The sequence below is a fragment of the Serinus canaria genome, chromosome 2 (assembly GCF_022539315.1).
Source record: "Serinus canaria isolate serCan28SL12 chromosome 2, serCan2020, whole genome shotgun sequence".
Lineage (NCBI taxonomy): Eukaryota > Metazoa > Chordata > Aves > Passeriformes > Fringillidae > Serinus > Serinus canaria.
Window position 1 is genome coordinate 123078971 of NC_066315.1, and position 27896 is coordinate 123106866.

Here is a 27896-nt window from a genome sequence, read left to right on the forward strand (position 1 = left end):
GTGGGCAGCCCCGCGCCCGCCGCGATCCAGGCCGGACCCGGGGGAGCGGGGAGTGAGCGGCCGGACTTCGCTTCTCTCGGCCGCCGCCCCCGCACGGCAGCCGGGCGCCTCCTTCCCCCGCCCCGTTCCCGCGGCGGACGGAGCGCTCGGCCGGGCGGGGGGCGCGGGGCGCGCCCGCCATGTTCGCGGAGATAAACCGGCGGACGCTCGCATTCCGCGGCGGCGGCGTCGTCACCTCCGCGGCGGCCGCCTCGGCGGCGGGGGCCGAGGCCTGGGAGCGGCAGGACCCCGAGGCGCTGAACGGGCGCGGGGCGGACGAGGAGGCGGAGCTGGAGGGGCTGGAGGCTGAGGAGCTGGAGGCCACCGCCGCCGAAGAGAAGGAGCTGCTGCTGCCCCAGGACGCGGCGTCGCCCCCCGCCGCCGCCGGCCCCATGTTCGCCGAGAGGAACCGCCGGACTCTGGCCTTCCGCGGCGGCGGGGGGCTTCTGGCCGCCCACCCCGCCGCCAACAATGGCTGCGAGGCCGCGGCCTGGCCGCGGAAGCACTTCAATGGGCGGGGGGCGGACGAGGAGATGGAGCTGGAGGGCGCGGAGGGACTGGAGACGGAGGGGCTGCTGGAGGGCAAGGAGCTGGTCCAGGACGGGGGTTCGCTGAGTGACAGCAGCGACGACGAGGAGGACGGAGAAGGGGGCAGCCTGGGCGACGGCAGCGGCGCCGAGGGCGGCAGCTGCAGCAGCAGCCGGCGGTCGGGGGGCGACGGCGGGGACGAGGCGGAGGGCAGCGGCGAGGGGGAGAGCATCCGGCACTTCCCACTGGCCAGGCCCAAGTCCCTGCTGCAGAAGATGCACATCTCCTTCCAGGGCTCCTGGCTCAAGGAGTTCCCGTGGCTCTACTACTGCCAGGAGACCGGCCTCATGTCGTGCGCCTGGTGCACCGCGGCCGTCGCCGCTGCTGCGCCCCCCGAGGTGATCATGTCCGGCGCGCCCCTGCCCGGGGGGCACGACGAGCTCTGCAAGGGCACCCGCAACTACAAGCGCACCCTGCTCCTGCGGCACCACCTCTCCGCCGAGCATCGCCTCAACGAGCCCGGCAGCGCCGAGCAGGTACGACACGGGACGAGGAGGGGGCGGCGGGGAAGGAGGGAGGGGCGATCCCGGCCTCCCCTTTGCATAGGTGAGGTTTCCTGTGCTCACGTGTGTGAACTTCTCTAAATGGCTGCTCGTGGTTGTTGCCCGGCGGGCTGGCCCCGCCGCGTTGCTCTGTCTCACCGCGTCCGGAGTGGGAGACGAGCCCCCTCTGGGATTTGGGGTGACTCTCCCGCTGGATGTGGGCAGGCACACAAACACAGCACGAGCTGTTGTTTGTGGCTGTATTCCGTTCCCGTTATCCGTCCGGGTGCCGCTTTCATTAGTTCATCTGTTTATCTCGCGAAGATAAACCGGCGATGTGGGAAAAAAGTTGCGTACGAGTCCCAGTGTCACAGCACTGATTTAAATACGCTCGTTACAACTTCCTCCTGCGGTACAGGCGGAGGGAGGGCAGTGTCCGGCCAGCGACCGCTTGTGAAATGGGGACGCGGCGGCGTGAAATTGGAATCGCTCTGCCGTGCTTAGCGGTGTGGCCCCGGTCCACTAATCGGATAACTCCGTGTGTTTAAGTTCTTCGCGCTGAAATCTTTTTTCCCGATTGCGTTGCCTTAGATTGAGTTGCTGAGCAAGAAGTCTGCAATCGCTTGGTGTGTGTTTGAGATAAACATGTGGTTTCCTGAAAGCCGTGTTACTATGCCAGCACTCCTCTAACGCTGTAGGAGTAGTGAAACTCTTCACGTTCCCCGCTGAACTTCAAGTCGCTGTGTTTCTTGGCTGCTTTCAAGAATGAGGCAGGGCTTGCCCTAGAATATACGAGGATGAAAACCCCTAAAGAATGCCTGTGTTGAATCCGCAGCCTTCTGCAGCCTTTTCTCCTAGGGATGCCTGCGCTGCTAAAGTTCGCTCGATCGCTTCGCTGGCGTTAAACTTGCCTGCGGGCATTTGTCTAAGTGTTACTTCAGGTTAGGCTAGTCCTTGAATTGTTAGGCTGTTAGCCGGAATTAATTGATTAGTCACTCCGTTTTTCTGCATTGAGAATTCAGTTTTAATTAAAACACCCACCTTGGCTGGGTAGCTTTATTTGGAGTCTGAAATGTAGTGCGGTAGTTAGATTGAGGTTATTGCTTGAGCACTCTTAAGGAGCTCAGGGTACCTTGGACAAGAGCTGTTAGTCAAATATTAGGGCAGGATATCAGGATTACAGGATGACCTGTAAAATATTAGATGAACGATGGGTTCCTTAGAACTACTTGGAAAATGTATGCAATTTTTTTGTGAAGCTATTGCAGGACTGCAGGGGAAGCCTTATGGTGCACAAATGCCAGTAATCCAAAATATTATTTTTGTGTTTACAAATGCAACATTCACCTTCAAGATGATTAATGCTACATTTTCAGCGAGTGTAGTTTTATAGCAGCTACTGTTACAGATATTATGTGGTAGTAGGTCATCTTATCAGTTTTCTTCAGTCTTCTGGGGTTTGTTCAGAAGACTGAAGAAACACTCTGCAGTGTTTTAGCCAAACTTGCTTTCAATTAGTTGTTTCTAATTAAGAGACTTATATTCTTAGTTTGTTTTACTTCTTCATATCTTTGAAAATGTTCCAGTTTTGCATAATGCTATTGCAGCCTGTTCCTTACCATCTTGTTGCCTAGTTTCTAACTTTGAGTTGTGAATGATTACTCTGTAGAAGTATGTTCTGTCACTTTGTAGCCTCCTGTGTTAGTGGATGCTGCTAATCCCTGCTACACTTGATAGCTTCTCTCAGTCTGTTTTAGCTGTATTTAAATAAAAGCTGTTCCAAGCATTTTTTCTCTACTCAGATAACTATTTTTTCTTTCTGTCCTCTTACCCTGAGTCTGTTGTAAAACTGTTAAATACGGGGAGGGTGGAAGGGAGGACAGAATATTGGTTTGTTATCACGGTAGCCTATGAGTTAATGTAAGTATGTATTTGATGATTATAAGTGTTTATTTGAAGACCTTTCATTGCCATGGGAATATTTGTAAAAATGAGTCTCTGCTTTTATACCACTGATAGTTTAAGAAAAAATATTTGTACTAACTGTGATAATAAATGAAACAGTAGGATAGATGAGTCAGTGGTTCTTCTGCACTGTACAAAAGATAAGGTTGGGACAAAGGTAGCTGTAAAGAGATTTTTTTTTGAGTGGAAAACAGTGCTTTGTGCATCCTTCTGCAATTACATTTCAGTTAAAAACTTCTCACGAGGGAAGGAATTGCAGTTTTTCAGGAGTCAGTGTAGTTTTCTTTGTGGCACACTTTCATGTTACAGTTGCTTTATCAAAAACCTGAATAAGAATCTCTGTTTTCTTTCCCTTCTATGTTTTAATTTCCGTATCCTTTCATACTCTTAATGGCACTTGAATTTCTTTTGATACATATGTTTAAATTAATACCAAAACAATAGCCCCATTTTTATCTAAATGCCATGATACCAGAAACTTGGAACAAAAGTAGGTAATTTGTACCCTGACCGTATTTCCAACATACATAATGAGGCAGCAAAGCCGTTTAGATTTAATGAAACTTGGGAGAGATCTTTCAGCCTTTGTGTTAGAGACAGCACACATGTATTATGGACTTGACAAGCCTCAACTGCAGGGCATGTTTAGCAGCTGCTAATAAACATATGGCATAGTGCCACCACTCAAGCGCAGAAAGGAAATTGTAGGTGTTAAGATAGTAAAGCAGTGGAAATTTCTATAGGTCTGTTGGATATTACACTTGTGAAGAAATGAGTGATGATTTCAGTTTATTTTTGGGATACATTTAATTTGGAATGCCAAAATACATCACAAGTGGTTGCAGCTGCTGTAATTCAAGGGTATTGAGCTGTCAACCAATGCTTCTTTCTAAGACCAAATTCTTGAATCTTTTTCTATTCTAGTTTTTAAAATAATTTTTCTCCACATTAAAGCTTAAGGAAATTGTCATCATCTTGAAACTACCTTTGTTTTTGTAGTGAACAGACTATTGTGTTGCAAGAATCTTAAGAAATGGATGCTTAGTGGGAAATCATGGCAAAATATTTTAATTCTTTGATGAATTTGGGTCCATAAGATAGATTTATTGGCTGCTGCAGATTCCTCTCTTCAAACCATCTTCTTAAAACATTTTCTTTCTGGACATAATTTAGAGCTAAGCCTTGGAAATACTGCCAGAAAAGCTTTCTCCAGTCTAACAGGCATGTTGGTTTAAAGCAGAAGCTCACCAAAAAGAGGAAGGCCTTTGATGTGTTATTTTTTCCATGTGAACTGGAATTGTTTGCATTATGTGAGCAGTGATGAATGGAAGTCATGCTTCAGATGTTAGTTACATTACAGTGTTCTAAGTTAACTTCTTGACTTACTCTTAGCAGAGTGAAGAAGTTGAAAAAGAAGTCAGGTCTTAGAGTAAACACTATTACTTAGTGTGTTTTTATTTAGTGTTTTCATCAAACCTCAAACTACTCAGTTTGATATTAGACAATTAATGAAATTATTTGAAATTGCTGAGTTGTCTGTGAGTGGTGCTGTGTGTGTACAGTGACAGTGGAACATCGTGTGATGGGATCATATTTTGAGTTCATTTTCCTCTGCATGTGATTAAGAAGCTACTGATAGCTTAGAAGATACCAGAGTAAGAATTAATGTGGGGCACAAGGCACTGCTGTAGAGCAAGATGTGGTAGTGGGGAAGGGATTAAAAAATGTGCCATAATTACTTTTCATATGCATGTAGCTGAGATGGAATATGTGGTTAGGCTGGTTTGAGTTTTTCTTAATTCTTCCTGCCCTCACTGTTCTTCCTTCCAGGGACAGAGTATGCTGATGGAACAGTAGGAGAAAGAAAGAAAACTAAACTTCTAGTAGCAATTTTGATCATCTCTTTCTGCTCCTGTTAGCTTTTGGGCAAGTTTAATTAATGAATTACACATGTAAAATAGTGATTTGTCTTTGTGTGTATTCTTTTGAATACACACAAAGAATATTAATTTCCTTAAGCAGTCTCTGTTCTGTTACAGCACTTCTTAGTCTCACCCACAGAGAGACGTTTTTGACTTAGAGCACTGAAGATCGCATAAATTAAAATGAAAATGGGCTGATTTTTATCTTTTATTCCTTACTAGTGTTTATTAAAGGATGAGGTAGTTTGGTGTTGGGATAACTTAGTTGATGAGACTAAGTTGGGGTCTATGTTCTGAAAATATAGTTGACATCTAAGCAAATATCATTAGTTTGTTGTTTTGATTAGAAAAAAACTGAACCCTTATAATGATGTGTCGTGTAAGTTACAGGAGTTGGCAAATAGACTTTTTCTTGTAATGATTTTGTGCATCTTGCCTTCTGTTGAACTGTATTGTATTTTTTATGTATCAATGTCTAAATCTCTCACAGTAATATTATTTTGTTCATTTTTCTCATACTATCAGTTCTACTTTTCATACTTAGTGTACATAGACTTGATAACTGCTCAGATGTCAGGACTTCATTTGAGTTGTGACACTGGTGTTGACTGTACCATACCAGCAGTAAAACAGTTGGTTTTAGTACTGCAGTTAGTTTTAGAAATGTTTATGCACCCACTTCTGTAAAGCTATAATACTGATTAAAGCTGTAATACTGATTGATCTCTTTCTCCAATGCACATCCCTAACAGCTTGGACACAGGTTGCATAATATCTCATTTTTCCACTCAACCTTCTGGTCTTGTCATAATGAAGATTTCAGTCTTGTTTTTGTGTAGCACGTTTGTGATCTGCAGCTCCTCTTCACCATGCTGGCTTGTCCTGTTCTCAGGAAACAAAACCCCCACATTGTAAATATAAATTTATTTTTTTGGTCCCAGCTTGATTGGGTATTTACACTTGCTTAGTTAAAATGTACTCTTTTGCCATTATTTAATCAGACATTTGTCAAAAGAAAAGAACTGCTGCAGGTAGTTCTTTAAATTTTATGTGGTGTTCAATGTGTTCTCAGAGAAAGAAATTGGCAGCTATCATAGCATCTACCTAACATTTACTGTGTGAGGTGCAAGTCACTGGTGATTGACGAGCCTGACAACACTTCAGGGTACTGTCATTTCCATCTTAATCTGATCCAGTGTCAGTGTAATTGGTGTTTTGAAACTGTGCAGTGCTCCATTGCTGAAGTGACAGGAATCTAGTCCAGAACCAAAATCTGCTGAGAGCTTGGAGTGACAGCCTTAGCTGTCCTACACCTGGAGCAAACTGTTTCACAGTCTTGATCTGAGGTAGCACTTGGGGTGTGTCGTAAAGTACAGAAAAAAAAAATAAGATGAGGTGGGCAAAGATCTACTGCTTGTTTTTGCATAAAAGCCGAATTGGTTTTATTCCTTCCTCTTTAATGAAGTGTTTTTCTGAGACAAGTAAGAGATTCAGGAGAAACTTGAATGTGACAGCAAACTGAAATTTCTCTGCAGGAGATGCTGAAATGGCACAGTTTCTGTTTTGGTTATACCAGGTCTTATTTGCTGCTTATGTATGTAAACACCCTTTTAGAGTTAGGTACAGCCTCAGTTGTTATTCCAGTGATCCACACTGGGATTATAAATTGAGATGAGTACTGATTTAATCCACTAGGGTCTATGGGGTGGAAAGTGACTTTTAAAATATATGTAGCTGTTTTCTGCCATAGTCTCAAATTAAGAGTAGTACTTTCCTGCAATGTGTATTTTAGCTCCAGCATAACTTACAGGCTCATGACAGTGCTTAATACTGATTTTACCTTCTTAATACTGATTTTGACCTGTAATGTTGAGACAGGTGAGCTTTAACACCAGCTCTAGTTCACTAATCAGTGAGGTGTTTTAGGAGCGGAGAGAAGAAAAGAATTATTTGTCTTGGAGCTATCCACCTTGTTTGCTAGGAAACAAGGGAGAATCTTGGAGATCTAGTATGAAGCAGACTGTCTTTGTTGCTGCTCTTGATGGCAGCATATGTCAACCCATATAAGTATGATCTCAAATATGCCAGTCTGTGTTTTCTGCTTTCTCCTAGCTGCTGCTTTGTAGCATCTCTGATTAATCTTTATCTAAACATGAGTTAGAAGTCTTCTGTGTGCTCTAAAATCCAGTTCAGATCTCTTGATCTCTCCCTGTATGAACTAATCTATAATAATGAATTATGTTTTGGTGTTGGATTTTCTGAAAATATCAGGTTTTAGGAAAAATTTTGAAGGCGTGTTTGAGATCACATCTTAAAAAGGTTGTGTGTGTGTGTGTAATAAGTATTGTGCCAATGTTGCCACTGGAAAGTTTGGGAGGCTTATTTCAAGAAAGTGTGAGGTAAGTATTGTAATGGAAGCTTAAGTTGGGAGTTTTTTGTCATCTGCAGTATTTTGTCTGCTTGTCATGTGATACACTGTTTAATCCTAAAGCTGCTGCAGTTAAAAAGCAAAAGATAAATACTTAATTTGTAAAACTGCATAAGAAACATACTTTAACAGTATGTTTTCTTTAAAACGTTCAAGATGAAGTGGGACATACAGACCTAATCTGTGTCTATTCATATCTCAGCATGAAGAAAATGTTGAATCACTTATCTTGGTTCTGCTTAATTGTTTTAAGTGGAGATTTCTGTGGAAGAACAAGGGATTGGAGATGTAAGAATCATGCAGTTAAATCTTTGGAAAGAGAGGCTCCTGATTCTTTAGTATATGTGGGTTAGGAATAGCAAGTACTTCACACTCAACTATATAATTTCCTTACTTTTGGCTGAAATTTCCCTTCCTTTGCTCTCAAGGCAAATCTAGTTCTCTTTGTTTCAAACTTGGGGGTGGAAGGTGCAGAATGAGAGCATGATTTTTAGTGTTCAGAAATGTCTTGTCATTTATATATTCCTCTCTGTCATTGTGGCCAAGAACATAAGTAACAAAAAAATAGTTTGATTAAAATAATCTTCTTTAGTTTCTTTTCATATCCTTATTATTGTGTTGAAGAAGTAAGGAGAGCATTTGTTAAGAGCTAATTATGTTTATGCTTTTTTTTTTTTAATTGCAGGAGGCAGAGTTACCATCAGAACTGAATAATGAAGGATACTGTGATTTTAACAGCAGGCCAAATGAGAACTCTTACTGCTATCAGCTCCTGCAAGAGCTCAACGAGCAGAGGAAGAAAGGCATTCTTTGTGATGTTAATATTGTGGTGAGCGGGAGGGTCTTCAGAGCTCACAAGAACATCCTGGTTGCAGGCAGCCGCTTCTTTAAGACTCTGTATTGCTTTACAAACAAAGAAAGCCGTAACCAAACCACTGTTACCTATTTAGACGTTGTTGCTGTTCAAGGTTTTTCTGTCATCTTGGACTTCTTGTATTCTGGTAACCTCGTGCTTACGAGCCAAAACGCCATTGAAGTGATGTCGGTGGCCAGCTACCTTCAGATGACGGAGGTTGTCCAGTCCTGCCGCAACTTCATTAAAGATGCCTTAAACATAAGTATAAAATCAGAAGCTCCAGAGACTGTTGTAGTGGATTACAACAGAAGATCTGTTAGTAGGGATGGTTTATCTCCAAGGGATCAAAAAGTTGCCAGCTTCTGGGCAACACGAAACCTTACCAACTTGGCAAGTAGCATAAAAACTGAGAATGATCCCTACCCTATTGATGAGGGCCAAATGGAAAGCTACCAAATGAATGACTGCAGTTGGGTCCAGGACAGCTCACCTGAAATGGCTGAAAATGAATCTCAAGGTGAGGGAAAAGTTTTCGTGTGGAATGACATGGGTGCACAGGGACAGTCAGTTCAAGAGCCTGGAAAAGCAAGAAGGAAAAACCAAACTGCAAAGAGATTTATTTATAATATACCACCTAATACTGAAGAGAACTCTGAAGATTGCTCAGTGTTGCAACCGTCAGTCCCATATCCAGAAGAAGATTTGTCATTTATTAAAGAAGAAGCAGGTAAATATTGCTTAATGACAATTATGTAATTTGAAAATTAAAGTACTGACTGCAGTACCTGACTACATAACTTTTGGTATTTTATTTTCTAAATTATTATGCTTTATGAATAATTAATGTATGTATTTGAAGTACTGTCATTTGCCTGCCTCACTTTTTGATGAACTGTTTTGAAAACTTACTGCAATTTAAGAGTCAAGTTAGGGATGAATTTAAGACACAGCTGGAATGAAGTTCTTTAGATGTCTGTTGTTTCTAAAGCAGTTTAAAATGTATGCCTGCTTCAGACATCAAGGAACTGTGGATGTCTCCTCCAGGAGGCCTGCTCTACTCCTGCCCATGGGGCTGGGGGACACAGACAAGCAGTAGTCCCACAGGGGGCATGAGGGACCCACGGTCGTGCTGTGTGGTGCCAGCAGTGCCTGGGTACTCTGGTGACACGTGCCAGTGCAGAGCAGTGTGGGATGGGACTGAGGACATGTTTCTTCAGTACAAAAGACCTTCATATGCTTAGTGAGTAGTGTGACACAACAGAGCAGTTCTGGAGAAGCAGCTGTGCTGAGAAGCACTTCTGCAAATGCTTGTTTCTTACCTCTGGTCTTCATCTCTGAACACTGGGTATGTCTGCTTTAGCTTTGCTTGGGAGTTGTGCTTGTGAAGTGAATTTCCTGCACTTCTCTTACTGGCTAAGATTTGTTAGACTGCACAGGATTCCTTCTGGCTGAGTTGAGGATAGAAGCTGTGTTTCAGGAACTTGACAGTCGCTAATATGCCTCAGGTCCACAGCATCAGGTTAGATCTAGCCTAAGAGAAGCACCTTTAGCTGCAGGTAGTGGGGGATATTGAGTCCTCAGCGAGTCCTCTGCGCCCAAACAACAATTCTGCCTGTGCTGGGCTACACTACTTGCTCTAGTTGCAGTGCCATGAAAAAGGATAGTAGAGGGTTTGAAGCAAGAGCTGAGGATGTATTAGTTGCACAAATACAAAATTTCTGACACAATTTAGCATGTGATTTCTATTGATAATTTATTGGGGGGTAAATATTCATTGTCTTTTACTGATGGAAATACAGACAATATGCCTACTGTATGATGGCACCAACAACAGATATAAATAGTTGTTTGGATCCTGTAGAATTTTGTATGTGTGCTGTGAAGATTTCTTGAGGAAATAATAGAGGGCATGGGCAGTGCAGTATGTTTACTCCTTGTTTTTTGTTGGTTTTTTTTTGGTTGGTTGGTTTTTTGACAGAAGCACCAATGTTTCCAGTAACTTGTTATGCTAAAGAATTAAATTACAAAATACATCCATGTAGCATTTGATGAAAAGAACTGTATTGGAGACAGAGCATACTGAATATGTGTTGTGGTGTCAGTCCAAAACCATTGAAAGTTCTGTGACCACAAGGGGAAGTTTATTTTACTGAGTTCTAAAATACTAGTCAACTAGTGATCTCCTTGGTATTTTCAGAGCACACCATATATGTTCCTAAGTATGTAGTTACATTTTCTGTCAGTGTCAGAATTCTTTTGGAAGCCATATCTAATTTTTTTGTTATAATATCTTCACTTTTACTAAGTTCTTGAATGCATATTGTTTGAAACAAGAAGAGTGACTGAAGTAGGGCTTGGTATAACTTACTTTTCACCCACTTCTTCAGCCTTTGGTATTCTTTCTCTTCTGCTTGTGGCTCTTTTTCTTTGCTTTGCAGGTAGATTTCACTCAAACACTCTTCTTTTAACTGCTCCCTCTATGCCAAAGAAAAGGTGGAAGAGGGAGGAGTGCAGAGTTGGAAGAATGTCAAGAATGAGTTGTAAAGTAACTTGCAGGTTATACAATAACTTTTTAGTTTTGGATTAAATTTCTTGTGGAGATGAAAAACTACCAAAAATAATAGGCACTGAGAGATAAAAATCCATAAGAAAATGTCATCTGGAGTAGATATAAGACAATTCTATAAGAAGAAAAATAAAGCATATTAAATTCTTATACTCAGAGCTAAGGAGTGCGCTCTCCCATTGGTTGCTAAAACGGAAATGACGAGCTTCTACTATTATGCTTTGTCATGTTCTGATGGGGGTAACACCAGTGGTTATGAACTGTCAGTTACATGCAGGGGGAGTTTCTGTGCCCTTGATTTAGGTTTGGGTTGGTCTGGTGCTTTTGTGATGATACTGTAGATATGGTGGAAGAGAGAAGCCTACTTAAGATCACTCTCACTGCAAAAATTTATCCCTGAAGCCACTTCCTTGAATTCTATAGTAAATGAATTTTCCAGTTGGGTACAGTTGGTAAGTATTAGATAATAAACAGTAATAGCTTTCTGAAGCATCTGCTACCCCTCTTGTTCCAGTAAAGCAAATATGTTAAACTGCTCCTTGCTGAACATGAGTTTTTCTACTCGTATCCGATAAGGATATGTCAGCTGCTTCTTCCTCTCGCCCTGTGTTGCTGATGCCTTGTGAAGGCTGATGTAGAATAGAGGCTAGATGGAGTTAAGAATAAAAAAGCTATTTATTAGAAGGCCTCAATGGACTTACCTTGGGCAGAACAAGAGCCCAGCCAGGGCTACACCCAAGATGAATCTAAAATGGTCACAAAATGGACGACTGGTCACAGGGTCTCACACTCTTCTAAGTTCAGGTCCGTTTGCATACTGGAGTTAATTGTCCAATTACAGCTTTAGCTTTTGCAGTCTCATCCTTCTTGATTTTCTCTCTTCAGTACACCATTGTTTATGGTTTTGGGCCTGAAACTTAGATCATTTTTCCTTGGTCTCCAGCTAGAGAAAGAATTGTTCTGTCTACCTACTCTGTGAAGAGAGCTTACTATCCCCTAATATGAAGCTCAGAACTACACACTAAAGCAGTACAGAATCTGAAAAATATAAAAGCTAAAACCTGAGGCATCATTGCCAGTGAGTTTAACACCATCCCTGTAAAAGTATCATGTTGGTGAGCTTTAGAAAAGCTTTAAAAAAGTTAAGATTGATTTCAAATTCCTTGTACTATCTTAGATTTACTTATATTTTACTTAAATTTTGAAGACTTCTCCAATTTAGCTATATTAATTAAAGCAGCAGTTCAACTAAAACATGGAATGTTACCACCTATCTCAGTATTTTCTCTCCTAGTTGATAATCTGCTAAAAAGGTCTTTTACTGTTTACAGCCACCGTTCATCCTACAATTAACCATTTACCATAGAGAAAATAACCATACAGACAGGGTATTACAGTCAGTGTTACAGTGTGTTACAAAAGATCATAAAAGCTCAGTGAACATAATTCATCATATGCTTAATGTCTGTTCATGGGGTGGTTTTTGTCAATTTTCATCACTTCTTTGGTATGTCTTCTGAGCATGGTGTTTCTGTTGTTTTGTAAAGTTTCCTATCCTCAGACTTCAGAACACAGCTGTGAAGTGTTGCTTATGCTTTCTGGAACTGACTGTGTTGATTTTTAGGAGATTTGCATGCAATATCCCAGTAACTTTATGAAGCTACGAGTGTATAATTTATTACTGTAATTTTCAGGCTAGATGATGCTGTACTCTGATGGGGGTGAGGGAAAGGATAACAAGGGCAGGATTAAAACGGTCCTTGGTGGAACGAGAGGGTTCCTAACTGATTTTGTAGGGGTTCTTAAGGAATTAATTCAGCTTGCTGTAGAAACAACTACTTTTCAGAAGGATACAAACAGCAGCTAAACCTGCTTACAAAAAAATGTAGTGCTGGTCCCAGCGTTTGTCATAATGCAAGGGAGGAGCATAACACAACTTGATTAGGCTTTACAATAAAGCAAGTATCTTTGTATTTGAAGAAATCGGGATTGATGGACTTATCAGGACACATGTATATTTCTTGTAGGGATAAACCCCACTTGACTGACTGGGCTACAAAAGAAAAAAGAATTGTATATTTTTCCTGCTTTTCCATGGTACTATAACTCTGTCATATTTTTTCTTGACCTTAAGCTAATACCCTGATTACAAGATTTAAGTTCCTTGATGGACCTTTAACCACTTTATTTGCCCCATTCCCTATGTAATCCAGTATTGAAGATGTCAGAGGTTTTTAGAAGTCATCTAAAAACACTGCAAAATCTGAGGGTCAACCTCTTCCTCATTTGTTCAGTTTACCCCTCCCAGGGATCATCCCAAAGACAAGCAGATTCCCTCCTCACATTCTCACAGTATGGTCTGTCCATGAGCCTGCAACTCCAGGCAATGTTTTTTTTTTTTTTTTGTTTTTTTTTTTGTTTTGTTTTTTTGGGGGGTTTGGTTTTTTTTTTTGTTTTTTTTTTTTTTTTTTTTTTTTTTTTTTTTTTTTTTTTTTTTTTTTTTGTTGTTGTTTTGTGGATGGGTTGGGGAAGAAGATTTTGTGGTGTCTACAGATCTTCTCTGCCTGAAAATCCCTTTGAGTCCCAGTGTAATGCATTGACTTACTAAAAAGGGTCCATGAGAACATTAAACTCCCCCACAAATAAATGGTATGCATGAGGAAAGTTCTTTGGTGTGTTTCACTCATATAGTTGTTGGAGGAGATCAGCAAAATAGCTTTCACTTTCTTTGGAAGGAATTTTTCAGGGAAGGTATGATAATCAAGTTGAAAAGCAAGTGCGTAATATATTTGGCATCAGTTAGTGGTCTTCTGTCAGGGGTAGTTGATGCTAGATCTGACTCCATAGTCACAGCAATATACCACATTTTCATGAATGAAAAATAGTAAAAATTGAGAGCAATTGGGAGCAATAGATAAGACATTTGGCCACTGCAATCTTACTCATAGTCTAAGTATGTCTGAGCCCTCTGTTGCAAGATGCAGTTGAGCAGTAATGTGCTTCCAGAATAAGCCTTTTCAGAAGAAGTAAGGTTAAAGATGTGAGGAATACTCTGGGAGCAAAGGGAGCTCAGGATGCTTTCTTTTCCCCACCTTCCTAGTATGTCAGTCTTGGCAGTGCTGTTTCCTCTGTCATGTTACCTAACATAAGCAACAAATCCAGCTCTCTAATAGCAATCCAGATTGTATCAGTAGATTACTACTGCTTTCTTCGCAATCCTTGAAAGCTATGGCCTAATCGCTTATCCTGTCTACTTTCCGTCTTTTTTAATTGATTAGATGAGCAGTCAGTGTCAAAAATATATTGAAAAATAGTTTTTATTTTTCTCTTATTTTGGCACTGTTTCCAGGGCTAATGTATGTAAAGAAAAGAGAAGGTAAGTTCACTACAAACAGCTGTATCTAATGCAAAGCTTTGTATCTTTTCCCTCAGTGCACCATATGTGTTCTTTTCTATAATGCCCTGTTCAATAACTTCTGTCAGTGAAGTGCTCATTATCTCCCATATCATCACCTACTCAGTTATCTATCCTTTTCTGGGCCCCAAATCTGTATATTTCCTGATATAAATCAGAAAAAGTGAAATTTTTCAAACTAAGGATGCTTTTGGCTTAGACATGTTCTCTCTTTCTGGTGGTGCACGCCTACCTCTTGCTTTCAAAACTGAAAATCATTGTATCTCGCTTCTGGTTTTCCTTTTTCCTGAGAACAAATGCAGTAGAATATAAAATCCTTTCACAATGTTTTTGATAGGTTTTTTTTTTAGTGGTAGAAGAGCCACACATCGTCTTCATTTTGCTTCACACAATCCTTATCTCTTGTCAAATCAACATAGTGTGAATTTTAGTGCTGATGGTTAATCAGCTTCTTTGTATTCTGTTTTTTTTTAATTATTATTTTGGCTTTGCTTGTTGTTGGCTTTTATTAAAGATCAGATTACTGATAGCCTTTTATCCATGCAGGCTAGAAGAATGGGCAAATGTTTGAGGTTAATTGAGATTTGGGTTATTAACTTACACCTCTTAGAAATCAACTAAAGTGTAAAAAGGTAACCTTAGATCAAAGAAAAGTTGTGATCAGGTGGTTTAGTCTGGAGACACAGAATACTATTGCTTCTAATTAGTTTTTTTTTCTCAGCGATCTGCCTTACCTTATACTTTCTCCCTTTGCACCCTATCCCCAGTATACCAGTATGACTGCACCCATAATTGCTTTCAGCCTCCTATCAAGAGGCTATCATCTGGCTTTAAAGTGATCAGAACAGGTCAGATGATAATTATGTCTAGTTTTGCAAGCAGGTTTCAGGGGACAGTAGCCTGGGTGAGAGGAGACGTGGGAGAAGGTACTATGAGCCACAGGGGTCTGTAAATGTGTTGCATTCTGGAAGCTTACCTGACTGTAGGCTCTATATCCAGCTGGGGAAGGTAGTAGAGGCTGGGTATTGCACTTCCAGCTTCCAATCTGTGTGTAATTCAAGTCTATCTTGTTTGGATGAGCAATTAGACACTGAAGATGCCTTTTGCATGGTTTTGTTTTGAACACATTAAATGTGTGCTTAATCTAGAAAGCAGGTTTTCTAGGTCAACTAATTATTCTAAGAAGAAGCATTAGGTTTAATTATTATCTACTTAGTCATGTATACTGAAGCATGAAGCATGTGTAGCAACCTCTTATCGCTTGTGGTATCTGTGCTGATGTTCTTTCATGTTGTAGTGGGTCTTCTCTTCCAGTTGGAGGTTGAAAGATTTAGTAGCTACTACCTACACTAGATGACAGCTCTTAAATTTATTTGGCTCTATGTTGAGTCTTGTGCTAAGATCTCAAATTATGCAGGGGTTTGAGTTCCTGAGTTCCGTCAGACTTAAATATCAGTTGTGTACATAAATGTTCCTAGTGACATTTAGTTTGTATTCTCATAAATACAGAAGAATTGTCAAAGTGACAGGGTTATAAAATGTGCTCAGCTTGGTCCAACTCTTGCCTATGGTCAGTCTTTGGTGTATGCTTATTCTGAAGGAAGCTATACAATAGTGCCTGTACACAGCATAACATTACATCTGTGTGCAGTAAACACTTGGGTCTGTTGATCTTACAGATATTCATCCTATAAGGGAGGGAAAAGTGATTAAAATACTTTATTTCTGACTGACCTTTCACTGTTCAGCTACAGTTCTAGTACAGGGAGAAAAATCTATAAAGAAAGGATCTCATACTTTAAATGCCATAAAGGTAGGTTTGGTTTTTTTTTTCCTCTGCTAGGTCCTGAAGCCTGCTGTAATTTGAAGGCTTTTAGCGTTAAGATCAAGTCATCTTTGCTCTTACCCAGACTGTGCAACACTGCTTCCTCTCTAATCCTTTCATGTGTATTACAGAAGGAAGTCTTCCTTCTCACCTCAAAGGAATGTGTAGTTGGCATGTCTATAGGGTATCTGTGTTCTATTCCTTGAGCTGTTGAGATGCCATTGCTGGAGTCCATCACTCCAAATTAGTATAAGGAGTTCTTGCCTCTTTTGGACATAACAGAAGTTATGTCAGTAATTAAAGTTAGAGTCAGTAATTTAAGAAATTTTCCTCACTGCTTTGTATTTTTTAAGGGAGACGGAGGTTTATTCCCTTCCCTCTTCCTTTTATAGCAAAATAGCAGTATTTTAACTCATCTAACTATTTCTCGTCTTCATTCACTCAAGCTCTGCTTTTTAAAAGCTCTGGTGGAATGCCTAGTTTGGCAGTCATGCTCCACCTTTGCTTGTTGTTTGCCATTGTCTAATGGATAAGATAGAATTATAAGCTTCCTACTTGTTGAGTGATATCCTTTTGAACTGTTGTCTTATGTTGCAGACCAATCACTGCTGCCAGTGGTAATGCTGCCTGAGCAGTAAATGAAGCTACTGTATGTGTCTCATGCTGTGAGGATTTGTACTTTTTTCCAGTAAAAAAAAAAGCTGTACTTTTTTCCAGTAAAACTGCAAGTTGGAAGTGTTTAAATATGCAGCTTTCCCCTAGCTACGTGAAATTCCAATTCAGCCTAAGAGAATTTCCTTTCCCAAAAAAATCCTTAGAATGAACAGTGTAGAGATAAAAAGAAGTCTTTGGACTATTAAAATGTATAGTTTCAGGCTTGAAAGCAAGAATACTTCTCCTCAAGACTTTTCAAGTGGTGACATTGGGAATCCAGTGTGAGGACCCAACTACCATCCAGAGAAATAAAAGGAAATCTGCCAGTTAACCACTACAGTTTGTTTATTTTAAAACTGTTTGCCTGTGAGGAAAGTAATAGATTTATGAGTTCATGATTTCCAACAAACTCCTGTCTTGGGGACTGGGGGGAACATTGATTTGCACTGTTGCCAGAAGAGCTTTTGCCCAACAAATATGATTTTGTCAAATTGTTAGTGCAGCTTTATTGTGTACTATTTATAGTTCTCTGTGCTCTGTAATAGTGACTCCATGTTCACTGATGCAGTTCTTACTTGTTATGAAGTATGGAATTAAACAAGCAAAGATCTTTTTAAGGCATTGTTCACTTCTGAATGGTTTTATTTTTTTTAAAGAGGAAAAAAGGATACAAAGACAACAGAAACTGCAGAAGATCTTGTCTTAAGAGCAACCGTAAATATGCAAACTAGACTTTTAGGCTGTTATATTCCAAGTAATTACAGTCTCTTGAATTGATGTGGTTGTAAAGTAATGGAAATGATTATTCAGAAAAGCATTTAGACATAGCTGTAGGATCCTTTAAATAAATATATGTACGCAATGAATATATGTTAAGGAATAAAAAAATGCCATGCCTCTAGTAGAAAATACTTACTTACTTTTGTACCAGCTAGACTATTGTGGCAGTCCAGGTGAAGTCACTGCACAAAGCAGCTCTGAAGAAAGAGGTTTTTCTGGAAAACCTTTCAGCCCCCTCATGATGATAGTGAGGGAATACATATCCTTACCATCAAAGTCCCTGTAGTATGAAAAAGGCTTTCAGTTTTTCTCAGGATGGGGAGAAGAAATGGTGCTGTGGAGAGTAGTTCCAAGGTCTCATTGAAATTAGGAATACAGTTATTTCTTGTTTTAGTATTGAATACTATGTGAAAACATGCTATAATTACTATTTTAAGGTTAGAAACTTTCTTGTCACAGTTAAAAAGGATAAAAAGGATATATATATTGCTAAACAAATTAGATTGATGACTGATTAGAACCCAGGAAGCTAAAGAAAGAATGTGTCTTTAATAGCTACTTCAAGTGACTTCAAGTATGGACTGTTGCCGGGTACTTCAAATGACTTCAAGTACGGATTGCTGCCGGGTACTTCAAGTGACTTCAAGTATGGGCTGCTACCGGGTACTTCAAGTGATTTCAAGTATGGATTGCTGCCAGAATCTTGGCCAAAAGAAGCTTGGGAAAATGGTAAGTGTATCTGATGGAGAGTAGGTAGAGGGTTAGAAAATTATTTAATCGATCTTCTTCCATATCATTTGCCTTTCTGGATAATGTACTTCCTTGGAGGGAGGAAAAGGAATTCAAATGTATGGAAGAGTAAAACCAGAATGTGATTTATATCAGTTCTAGTGTTGTGACTCAGTGTGAAGGTACCTGAGGTCTTTTATAACCTGATAGCTGCCCATCCCTTTACTAAGCTAAATACAGATAAATGGCCTTTGAAATTGAAAATTTGGATGGTGAAGATATGGAAATAAATATAATTTTAAAAGGAGGTCTCAGCATATGTCTTGCTACTAAAAATAAAAAACTTCATTGCAATAAATTTTTTAGTTCCGTATTGCTGTAATTAAGCCTTTTTCTGTCAGTTCAAGCAAGCAATTATCTGTAATTATTTTTCTGTCAGCAAACATACTGAAAATACCACCATATCTAAAACAATTGTTGCTAGTTTCTTACAATACATAAAGTCTTCAGTAAAAAGAAGATATCAAGTACTGGGTAATAGTGATGTTTACCTCAGCTGTTACTGGGATGTGGTTCATGGTTTATTTTAAATATTTTGGGGTTTACAGTAGAAGAAATGTGGTCATCAGAAGGTGAAATCTGTTGGCAGTCAAGAAATTAGAAGCTGGGTCTTAAGAAGTCTGCCTGTTCTCAAACCATTAAATTCCCATATATCTTACAGCCCTGATGTCTGCCTGTGTAGGACTTACTTTTCTTCACACAAGCCATTATGTGATATTATGTGGGCATGCAGCTCACATGAGTGCTCCAATATGCAAACTTGTGAATATTAGCAAAATGTAACTTCTGTGTTTGGATGGATTTAAAAGCTCAAAGGAGGCAACTTTAGAGACATGCCTGTGAGAATGTGCACATAATGTGTAATTACTTATGTTTTCTTCCTGCCAGTGTGAACACTAGAAACTCTTGCATGTAATCATGTCGCCTTAGCTAGTGTCTTTTGAATGCTTCTAGATGGTTATGATTGTGTTGATAAGTTCTCACCTGTAGTAAGTTGAGTTAGTATGGTATTATCAAAATCATCCTTGTATTTCTGTGTGGCCTTCTCCACGTCATAGAATCCTGTGGTGTTCTTTTCCACACACTAATAGGCAACTGTATTAAACCTGGTTTGCATGTATCCTTTGGGCAAACTATATAAAGAGTTCTCCTCCGTCATAAGGAAGAAGTGAGATATTGCTACTTCCAGAAGTTTTTTCTGCTCTTTTTATTTTTTCTGCTGTTAGATCAAAGTAGAAAATAGGTAAAATCTGGACCAATAACTTCCTTTTTGAGAATTTCAGAGTTTTGCTACCTCTTGGTGTCTACTCCTCTTGTCAATATTTATTCTTACTTATACTTTTTTAAAGTCAGGTCTTGGTAGATGGTTCCTGCATGTAATTCTAAATAGAATATTGGAAGAGAAGATTGCAACTGTCTAAATGCTGCAGAGTTAGAGCTTTCTAATCCAGGACAAAATCTAGGACATCTAGGAAAATGGAATATTGGTAAATTGTAGTTAACTTACTTCAATTCATGAAATAAGACTTCATGGTAAAAATGACTTGGTTACAAGTAGGTATTTTTCTATTAGAATTGTAAATGCAGAACTTAGCAGCATTTTTGATTTCCGCAGACAGGCATTGTCCTGATTTCGCTGATGAAAAGTCATGTGTTTTGCTTTATTGTTGTGGCACCTGCTTATTTTTGTGCACCAGACAGAACAAATTTAAATTATTTTTTGTGTGTTTCATCATCTTTTCTCCTGATGCTTCTTATCTTTTAGGCGATTCCTCTGCTTTAATCATGAACAAGTTGAAGTGTCCACACTGTAATTATGTAGCCAAATACAGAAGAACACTAAAGAGACACTTGCTCATTCACACAGGCGTGAGATCTTTCAGTTGTGACATCTGTGGGAAGCTGTTTACACGAAGAGAGCATGTAAAGAGACATTCCTTGGTAGGTAATCTCAAGTGTTTATGTATATGTATGCACATGTATGAGTGGAGTTTTATGGGGTTTTTCAGGTGTTTTGGTAGTTGGAACAAACTGTTCTCTGATTTGACATAATGTAAATTGTCTTATCTTGATCTCAAATGGATGAAGATAAACATTTCTTGGATAACTGCCTCTTGTTTTCTTAATGAAAAATGCAGTGTCCACGAAGACAGTCATTTCAAATTAAGATTATTTTGAAGGTGATGTGATAAAGGGATGCAGTGTATATAAGTACTCTGTAGATTATGAAAAGCAGTTTTGGCTTTGCTTTACTGCAGTAGAACAGCACATCTTGGTCTATAGCACTGCATCACCATTTTCTGTCAGGGCACCCTGTTAATTCAGCAGTTGCACAATATCTTGAGGTAGTTCTGAAATGTTTATTTCACAACCAGCCAAAGCTATAGTATAGTATCTGTTTTGAGATTAGGAAAGAACGAAAAATATCCAATGCAGAAAATAAACATCTGTCTGACTTGCATTCTGCCAGTGCCATAACCAGGAGTTCAGCTTACCCTGTCCTGTGCACATTGCATAACTCAGGATTTGACTTGAGTACTCATTTATATGAGGATCCAGAGGAAATTTTATCTGTCTTGGGTATTTTGTAGGCACTTTGTACCAAGTCTATAATGAAATCAAGACTCAATAATATATAAAATCCAAGGTGTATCTCAGGGCAGTAATAAAAGCATGGTCATGTTGGTGGTGAGAAAATAAGAACTTTTCTCCAACCTGTGATTTTAAAAATTCCCCTCATTTTGCAAGATGTTTTGTAGATAGATAGAAAAGGTAGTTAGTACATGGAGTGGGGTAAATTGCACTTCTCCCAGGTGCTGCCCCTGGGCTGGGGCACCTCTCAGTATCTATAGAGGCTGTTGGATGAACACGTCAAGAGCAGCCCTGCTGGGAAGGATTGGGGGTGCTTGTGGGTGAGAGGTGGGACACGAGCCACCAGTGTGCTCTCTCATCCCAGACAGCCAAATGCATCCTGGGCTGCATCAAAAGCAGTGTGGCCAGCAGGGTGAGGAAGGGCATTCTGCCCTTCATGAGCCCCCACCTGGAGCACTGCATCCAGTTCTGGGGTCCCCAGAACAGGCAGGACATGGAGCTGTTGGAGCTACTCTAGAGCAGGGCTAGGAAAAGGATTGGAGGGATGGAGCATCTCTGGTATGGAGAAAGGCCGAGAGAATTGGGGCATTATTGCCTCATTGATGGCCATGCTCCTTCCTTTGTGGCTCACCTGAGAAGATGGCAGCAGTGGGAGTTAGTTGGTCTACCAGGAGTAGTAGAGGCGGACTTCAGTTTTCTGTCCTGCATTGTTTGACCAGGACTTGAAACTGAAGATTTTTTTTCCTCCAGAAAAGGAGATGAAGTCAGACAATGTGAAAACAGCTGTGGAGTGAGCTCAGAGCAGTTCTGTGCTATAACTGAAGTGTTTCTCTGATGAAGTCAGAACACTTTTTTTTTTTCCTGGGTTTTTTTCCCCTTTCCCTTCCCCTTTCAGCTCAACAAACCTCAAACATTCTGTCTTGTGTGAAGTATTATAGGGTCTAGAGGCTGAGGGAAGCACATGTATCAGCTGTACAGACTATACAGCAGAGCTGAAGTAACTATTTGTATCATTACCTAATTTATTTTTCCCCTCATCTGAGTGGTAATTTCTCTTTTATCTAAAATTGCAACTTTTTCAAATGAGATATTTAAGCACATAATTGTAATCTGTTGTGGGAAACACCAGATAGAAGAAGGAAGTTTTCAACTTAATTTTTTCATAGATAATAACTAATATACATGGTTGCTGACTTCAGTTACTTGTACAAGCAACATACTTCCAAATTCAAAATCAAAATCTATGGTTAGTCAACAGCAGCCTTCTAATTTTACATGCAGATTCAAATAGCAGACAAAAAAATTACCTAAGGGACCTGGAAAGCTGATGTTGATTTTAACTGTGTTGAGAGGGAGAGGTCATGGAAGAAGAATTTTGCTCTTTAAATTCTTGAATGTAATAACTCTTGCTTGTTCTTAATATTTCTAGAATTTAAAATTGTAAAAAGCAATTTTCTAAACGAGCTATCTTGCATGCAGTGGAAGGGTTTGTACTGCTCTCATTGCTTCTGAGTCTTGTTCTGTGCCCTGAGATGTGAACTGAACACTCGCCTGTGTACAGAACGGGCGACATGCTGAGCTCCAACAAAGTGGTTTGTTTGTGGGCAGTAGCTCATATCTGCTGAGGAATACATAAATAGATCTCTAGTAATCCTTCCTTACTCAGAATAGTGTTGGGTATCTTTTGGAAAAGTTAAAAATAGGAATTTTAATATTAATAATTATTATTGTTGTTATTAATAGTTTTCTGGTACTATATACAAATGTAACCTGATATGCCTATATTCAGCTGTTAAAATTTCTCTTCCATAGGTGCATAAAAAGGATAAAAAGTATAAGTGTATGGTGTGTAAGAAGATTTTCATGCTAGCAGCCAGCGTTGGAATAAGACATGGATCACGACGTTACGGAGTTTGTGTAGACTGTGCAGATAAATCTCAGCCTGGAGGGCAGGAGGGAGCAGACCAGGTGCAGGACACAGATTTCCCTAGGGATGAAGAATATGAAGAAAATGAAGTGGGAGAAGGCGATGAGGAGCTTGGTGATGATGTAGAAGAACAGAATGACCAGTCTCGATGGGATGAAGGCGGGGAAGTCTGTATGCCTTTAGATGACTGACAGAGCATATGACTTCAGGGTGCTGCAAATGGACACTGTATGGATTGACTGTTTGAATTTTTGGACTGAAGGCTTGCGAAATATGGTACAGGCTGGATGGTAGTTATGTTGCTGTGAAAATGTAGGGTCAAAGCCTTATAGCAAAAAAAGGATTATTAATTTTTTTATGATATTTGCACAGGACTGTACAGCATACAACCGTTTGGTTGAATTATACAGAGTCCTCACATCTACAGTCAGTTATCAAAAGAAAAATGTATTTTTTATTATTTATAGGCTATAGCTACTTGGGTCCTATTCAGACATAGTAGTAACTGTAATTATGTTACACATTCATGTATCCGTTAACATGAATGAAGAAAATTGCAATTTGGTATGGAAATACAAAGACAGCTTTCCCAAATCCACTCGTACTTTTGTCAGCGAGTCAGTGAAGCTAATTTGGGCTGGTGGCTCATTTTCCACAAGCATGTCTTTGCCATACAAACCTTACCTCTCCTGTAATCTGTAGGTGAAAGCCAATCATTTAAATATGTGTCACAGATATTGCCAACATCGTATTGAAATTTGGGTGGAAAAGTTTTGGCTCTATGCTGGCAGGTGCTATGGGAGATAAGCACTGGAGAAGTTTTTAATGGCATTAATTTAGTGTCTGTTTTTAAAGAAGGTTGTTGTTGATTCATCAGTTTTAAAATGATAATGCAGAAGAAATGACCAGTAATGAAAATAATAGACTGATCAGAGCATGGTAACTCCTGTGCCACTTAGTCAAAAGAGACAGTCATGCTAAAAGGTATCTGATGTAATAATGTTTCTTCTCTCTTCTAAGGCCCCTCTTCTCTCAAAATTTTTTTGTTTCCCTGGTGTATACCTCAGTCCCACAGAATAAAAATGCAAGGAATGGAGAAAGTGTCATATTAAAACAACTTTTTGGTCAATAATTTCTTACTTGTCCGTTTTTTGGCTAGTTTATGTGATGTGAATTGGACACTAGGCTATTGTGCCCATCGTTCATCATTGAACACAAACTATTTTTTATTCTTTTGTACTTCATGGGTTGTTGTTAGTATTTAATGTAAAGAAACTACATTTAACTTGCTTGTTTGCTGGATTTTTTTTTAAGAGAAACAAGAAGTCCAAAGGAAAAAATGCTCTTTGTTTCAGATTTTCTAGGAGGCATTGAAACTTGAATTTTTGTAGCCACGTATTTTTTTTTTTCCTAAGCTTGTAATATTGTACCAATGATTTCAGGCCCCTTTCATAGGGAGGGGAGGGCATTACACCTTCACCTTAAACTCCTCTGTGTTGTCTAGCCTAAGGCAAGTTAATTCAGGCAATCATTGGAACAATAAGTCTGATGTACTATTATGTCACAGTGAGTAAATATGCAGAGAGCATTTGTCATGACATGTAGCTAGGCCAGTGTGACAGTACTGTATAAAAATCAATTGAGGGTCACCATATTTTTCAACTTTGTTTAATTTTAAAATGAGTATTTTTTTCCTATTTTATGTCAGGTAACTAAATTATGGTAGTTGTGTGGGTAACTTTGAATTATGCTCTGATGGACAAAATCTTACTGGTGCTCCATCTGATCAAAGTTGGTATGTATTTAAAGAGACAAGCTTTACTGTTGTCCATAGAACAGTAACATAATGTTAAGACATTGTTTTTGCTGATGGAAACTGAGATGATAAGTTTGAACTACAGTTATATGGGAATTAAAATGCTTTTTTTTTATCATCCACTTGTTTCATTGGTAGTTTCCACATCATTGTAAACCTGACATGAATAGTTTTTTGGGGAGGGTGGGGAGGGTGGGATACCTTTTTTTACACTGAAGATTACATTTTATTCTCATTGTTCTAGACTGAAATGAGTAATGTGTGATTCTGGTGGGGTCCAAAGTAGAAATTAGTTGGGCAAAGATGATATGAATGAAAAAGTATTTTAAACGTTAAAGTAATGTTCTGCTTTGTGAATATGTAAGTATAGCATAAAGATTTTTCCATCCCATTTATCCCTTTTAAAACCATAGTTTACAATTGGTAGATCTGTCTATATATATAAATATATATATATATGAAATTCACCTAAATCTGCTTTATTAGAATACTGCTCACTTAATGCTTAGAAACTGGACCTGGCTCTACATTTTTAATGTATTTTCCTTTTTTTTTCTTTTGTTTTGTTGGGATTTTTTTCCTCAAGGTATGAACTTATTCTCTTGGAACTGAATCTTCTTTTACTACTTAAATCATTTATGTATATCTGGTAAATTATGACCAAATTTGTTGTTAGACTGCATTACAGTAAATTGAAATATACACTTGGTACACTACAGAATTGTTGTGCTTTTGTTCTGGTTCTGTTTGGAAAAGCAGGCCTTAGTAAACATTTGTGTTATTTATACCTATTCAGTTATTTTTCACTGGCCTTAATATTCTGTTGCATTGTGACAATCATAATTTCCTTGGTAAAGCTTAAATGCTTGCTTTTAGAAGTTGTATGTAATTGCCCATGGTAGGTTGGAGAGAGAGGGTGACTGTCTCTAGCAAACTGTGTGAAATACTTCAATGCAGGTCCACTGTTCTTGTCTTGGAGAACCATAAGAATTCAGGTGCTATCTCCAGTCTGGTTTTTCTGAGTTGTTTTATTTAGAAATTATTTTAAATATGTTAGCTTGATTTGTTATAGTTCTAAATTAATAAAACAAAACTTCTGAAGACTTAGTTCTTGAGAGACAGGCTCAAGTTTCTTCACTATTATAAGAATTAGGGAGAGATTTCTCTTTGTGCAAGGAATTCTTTTTCCCTCAAGAAAGGCTGAAGTTATGCTGCAGTAACACAGCAATGGATTTTGTCTGTTTTGAGATTTTTTTTCCATTTTAAAAGAAGACTGATGCCCTTTGCATTTATCAAATGAAAAGATATTCAGTCTTTCATTTTGTCTTCTGATGAAATAATTTTTGACCCAAATGTCTGCAATTTGTGAATTTGGGCAATGCCACACAAGTAGTTTTATGAAAAGCATCATGTCTATTACTAAAACAAAGTCTGTCTGATGTTGGGATTCTCCTTTTCTCTGAGGGTTTTTGTTTGCTTTCTGCTCTCTTCCAGCAGTAGTGGGTAAATTTTACAGATAATCATACAGAACAGTTTCTGGCAGGGCACCGTGATGCAGGACAAAATTAGTAAGTAAAATCACTTTAGATTCACAAGTAGAAGTTCTGGTCAAAGTAGGTCAAATGATGTAAGGAAGACACACAACATAAAATGTTTTTGCCTTATGTCAGTGTTACTACAGTGCATTAAAAAGCATTTTTCAATTGCAATGACAGATGCATCTTACAGGGAAAATGGCACTTTCCAATTACTTAGACACATTTTGTAGTTCAGCTTCCAAACAATCCTCTAGTAAAGTAATTTCTGCCATGAAACCAGTTTGGAAAACCAGAAGTTGTATTTACTTGTCAGCATGCATCTTAAGAAGTATGAGTAGCAATTACTTCTTCCCATAGTGCACACCTGGTTTTTGAGATGTGTAGCCTTCTGCAAATGCAGTTTTCAGGTATCACTACATGTCACTACTCTTTCTTCTGACAAGAATAAGCATTATCAAGTGAAGAAAAGTTGGGGGCCAGGACACTGGCATGAGGTGTGCTCCTAGTTGTGGGTCACAGCAGTAATGCTGTTAGCAGAAGATTCTTTCCTTCCTAGCTTTAAGCTTTTAATAGGATTTGCTTTAATGAGGCCAATCTCAGTTGTTAGCTTGCTTTTAAGTTTTGTTTCACTTGACTTTTCTTGCTCTTGCCACCCAGTAACACAAGTCTCCCACCTGTTCCAAAATACTTTTGTAGTTCTGCTGATTCCACATAGATGAAAAATTCACTTCTGTAAGTACTGTACCTTGTTTGCTGTTCCTTTTTTACTTTGGTGTATTTAAATGGCTTTAGAAACAGAAATGAAAGCAAGACAATTGACACCACCACCAGCCCAAAAAACTTGTGCCAAATGAAAAAAGGAGCAAAATGTGGAGTGCAATGTGATAAGAAAAAGGCTGTTGAGTTTGCATTGTTACAACTCCTCTGGTTTGTTACTTGAATGTTTTGGACAATTCACTGTACTTTTCTCTAGCACTAGTTGGTGACAACCTTCTGATGAAGAAGCTATGCAAGAAGCCCACTTTTGAGTTTATTCAGTGTCTTCAGAATGTGGTTCAGCCTCTGCAGAGGTAGTAGCACGAGTAGTTTTCTGTAGATATTTTACTGTAGATCCTTCTGTTAGCATCCCTCTTCACTGTGTGATCTCATGTTTTTATTTGATAAATGTTGGCTCCTTTGCCTTTTATACATTTTAATAGCACATCACTGTGCATTGCTGAACAGTATGGTGAAGGTTACATATTGACACAATGGAAAAGAGAAAGAAGTTGGTTTTTATTCAGTATCTTTTAACAAACCTGTAATAAAATAATTCCTATGTAATAAAGAAAATACAGGTTTGAAATCCAGGGGAAGGGGTGTTGCTGATCAGAACACTTTACCATTAATGATTCCGTGTATAATTTTCCATGGGTTGTAAAAATAATTTTATGTGGGAAAAAACTTAAAACTACACTAGAAAGGTCCTATGACTTAAACTTGAAAATAAAATTGGCTTATCAAGTACTTTGTATTTGACATTTTTGCAATTTGAAGTGAATGTTTTAAATAAGCTATACATGTTTCTTATCTGAATCAATTGGGTTACCCACTTCCGGATGCAGATAAAAGTAACTTCTCACTAACATTTTGGTGTGTAAACATAACTTCAAGACTTCTAATACTCTGTGCACCAGTCTAAGTTGCCATGCTGCAAATAAATTGAAGAAATAAC

The 27896-nt window shown here is 39.2% G+C and overlaps 1 protein-coding gene across 1 annotated transcript; it reads left to right on the forward strand.

Moving 5' to 3' along the window:
- Nucleotides 1-179: 179 nt before the first annotated feature.
- ZBTB10 (zinc finger and BTB domain containing 10) lies at nt 180-27896 on the forward strand. The gene is made up of 5 exons (XM_009086310.4): nt 180-1103; nt 8110-9007; nt 18076-18249; nt 20075-20250; nt 22714-27896. The coding sequence occupies exons 1-5, from the start codon at nt 180-182 to the stop codon at nt 23017-23019; spliced, it is 2478 nt and encodes an 825-aa protein (XP_009084558.3). The 3' UTR covers nt 23020-27896.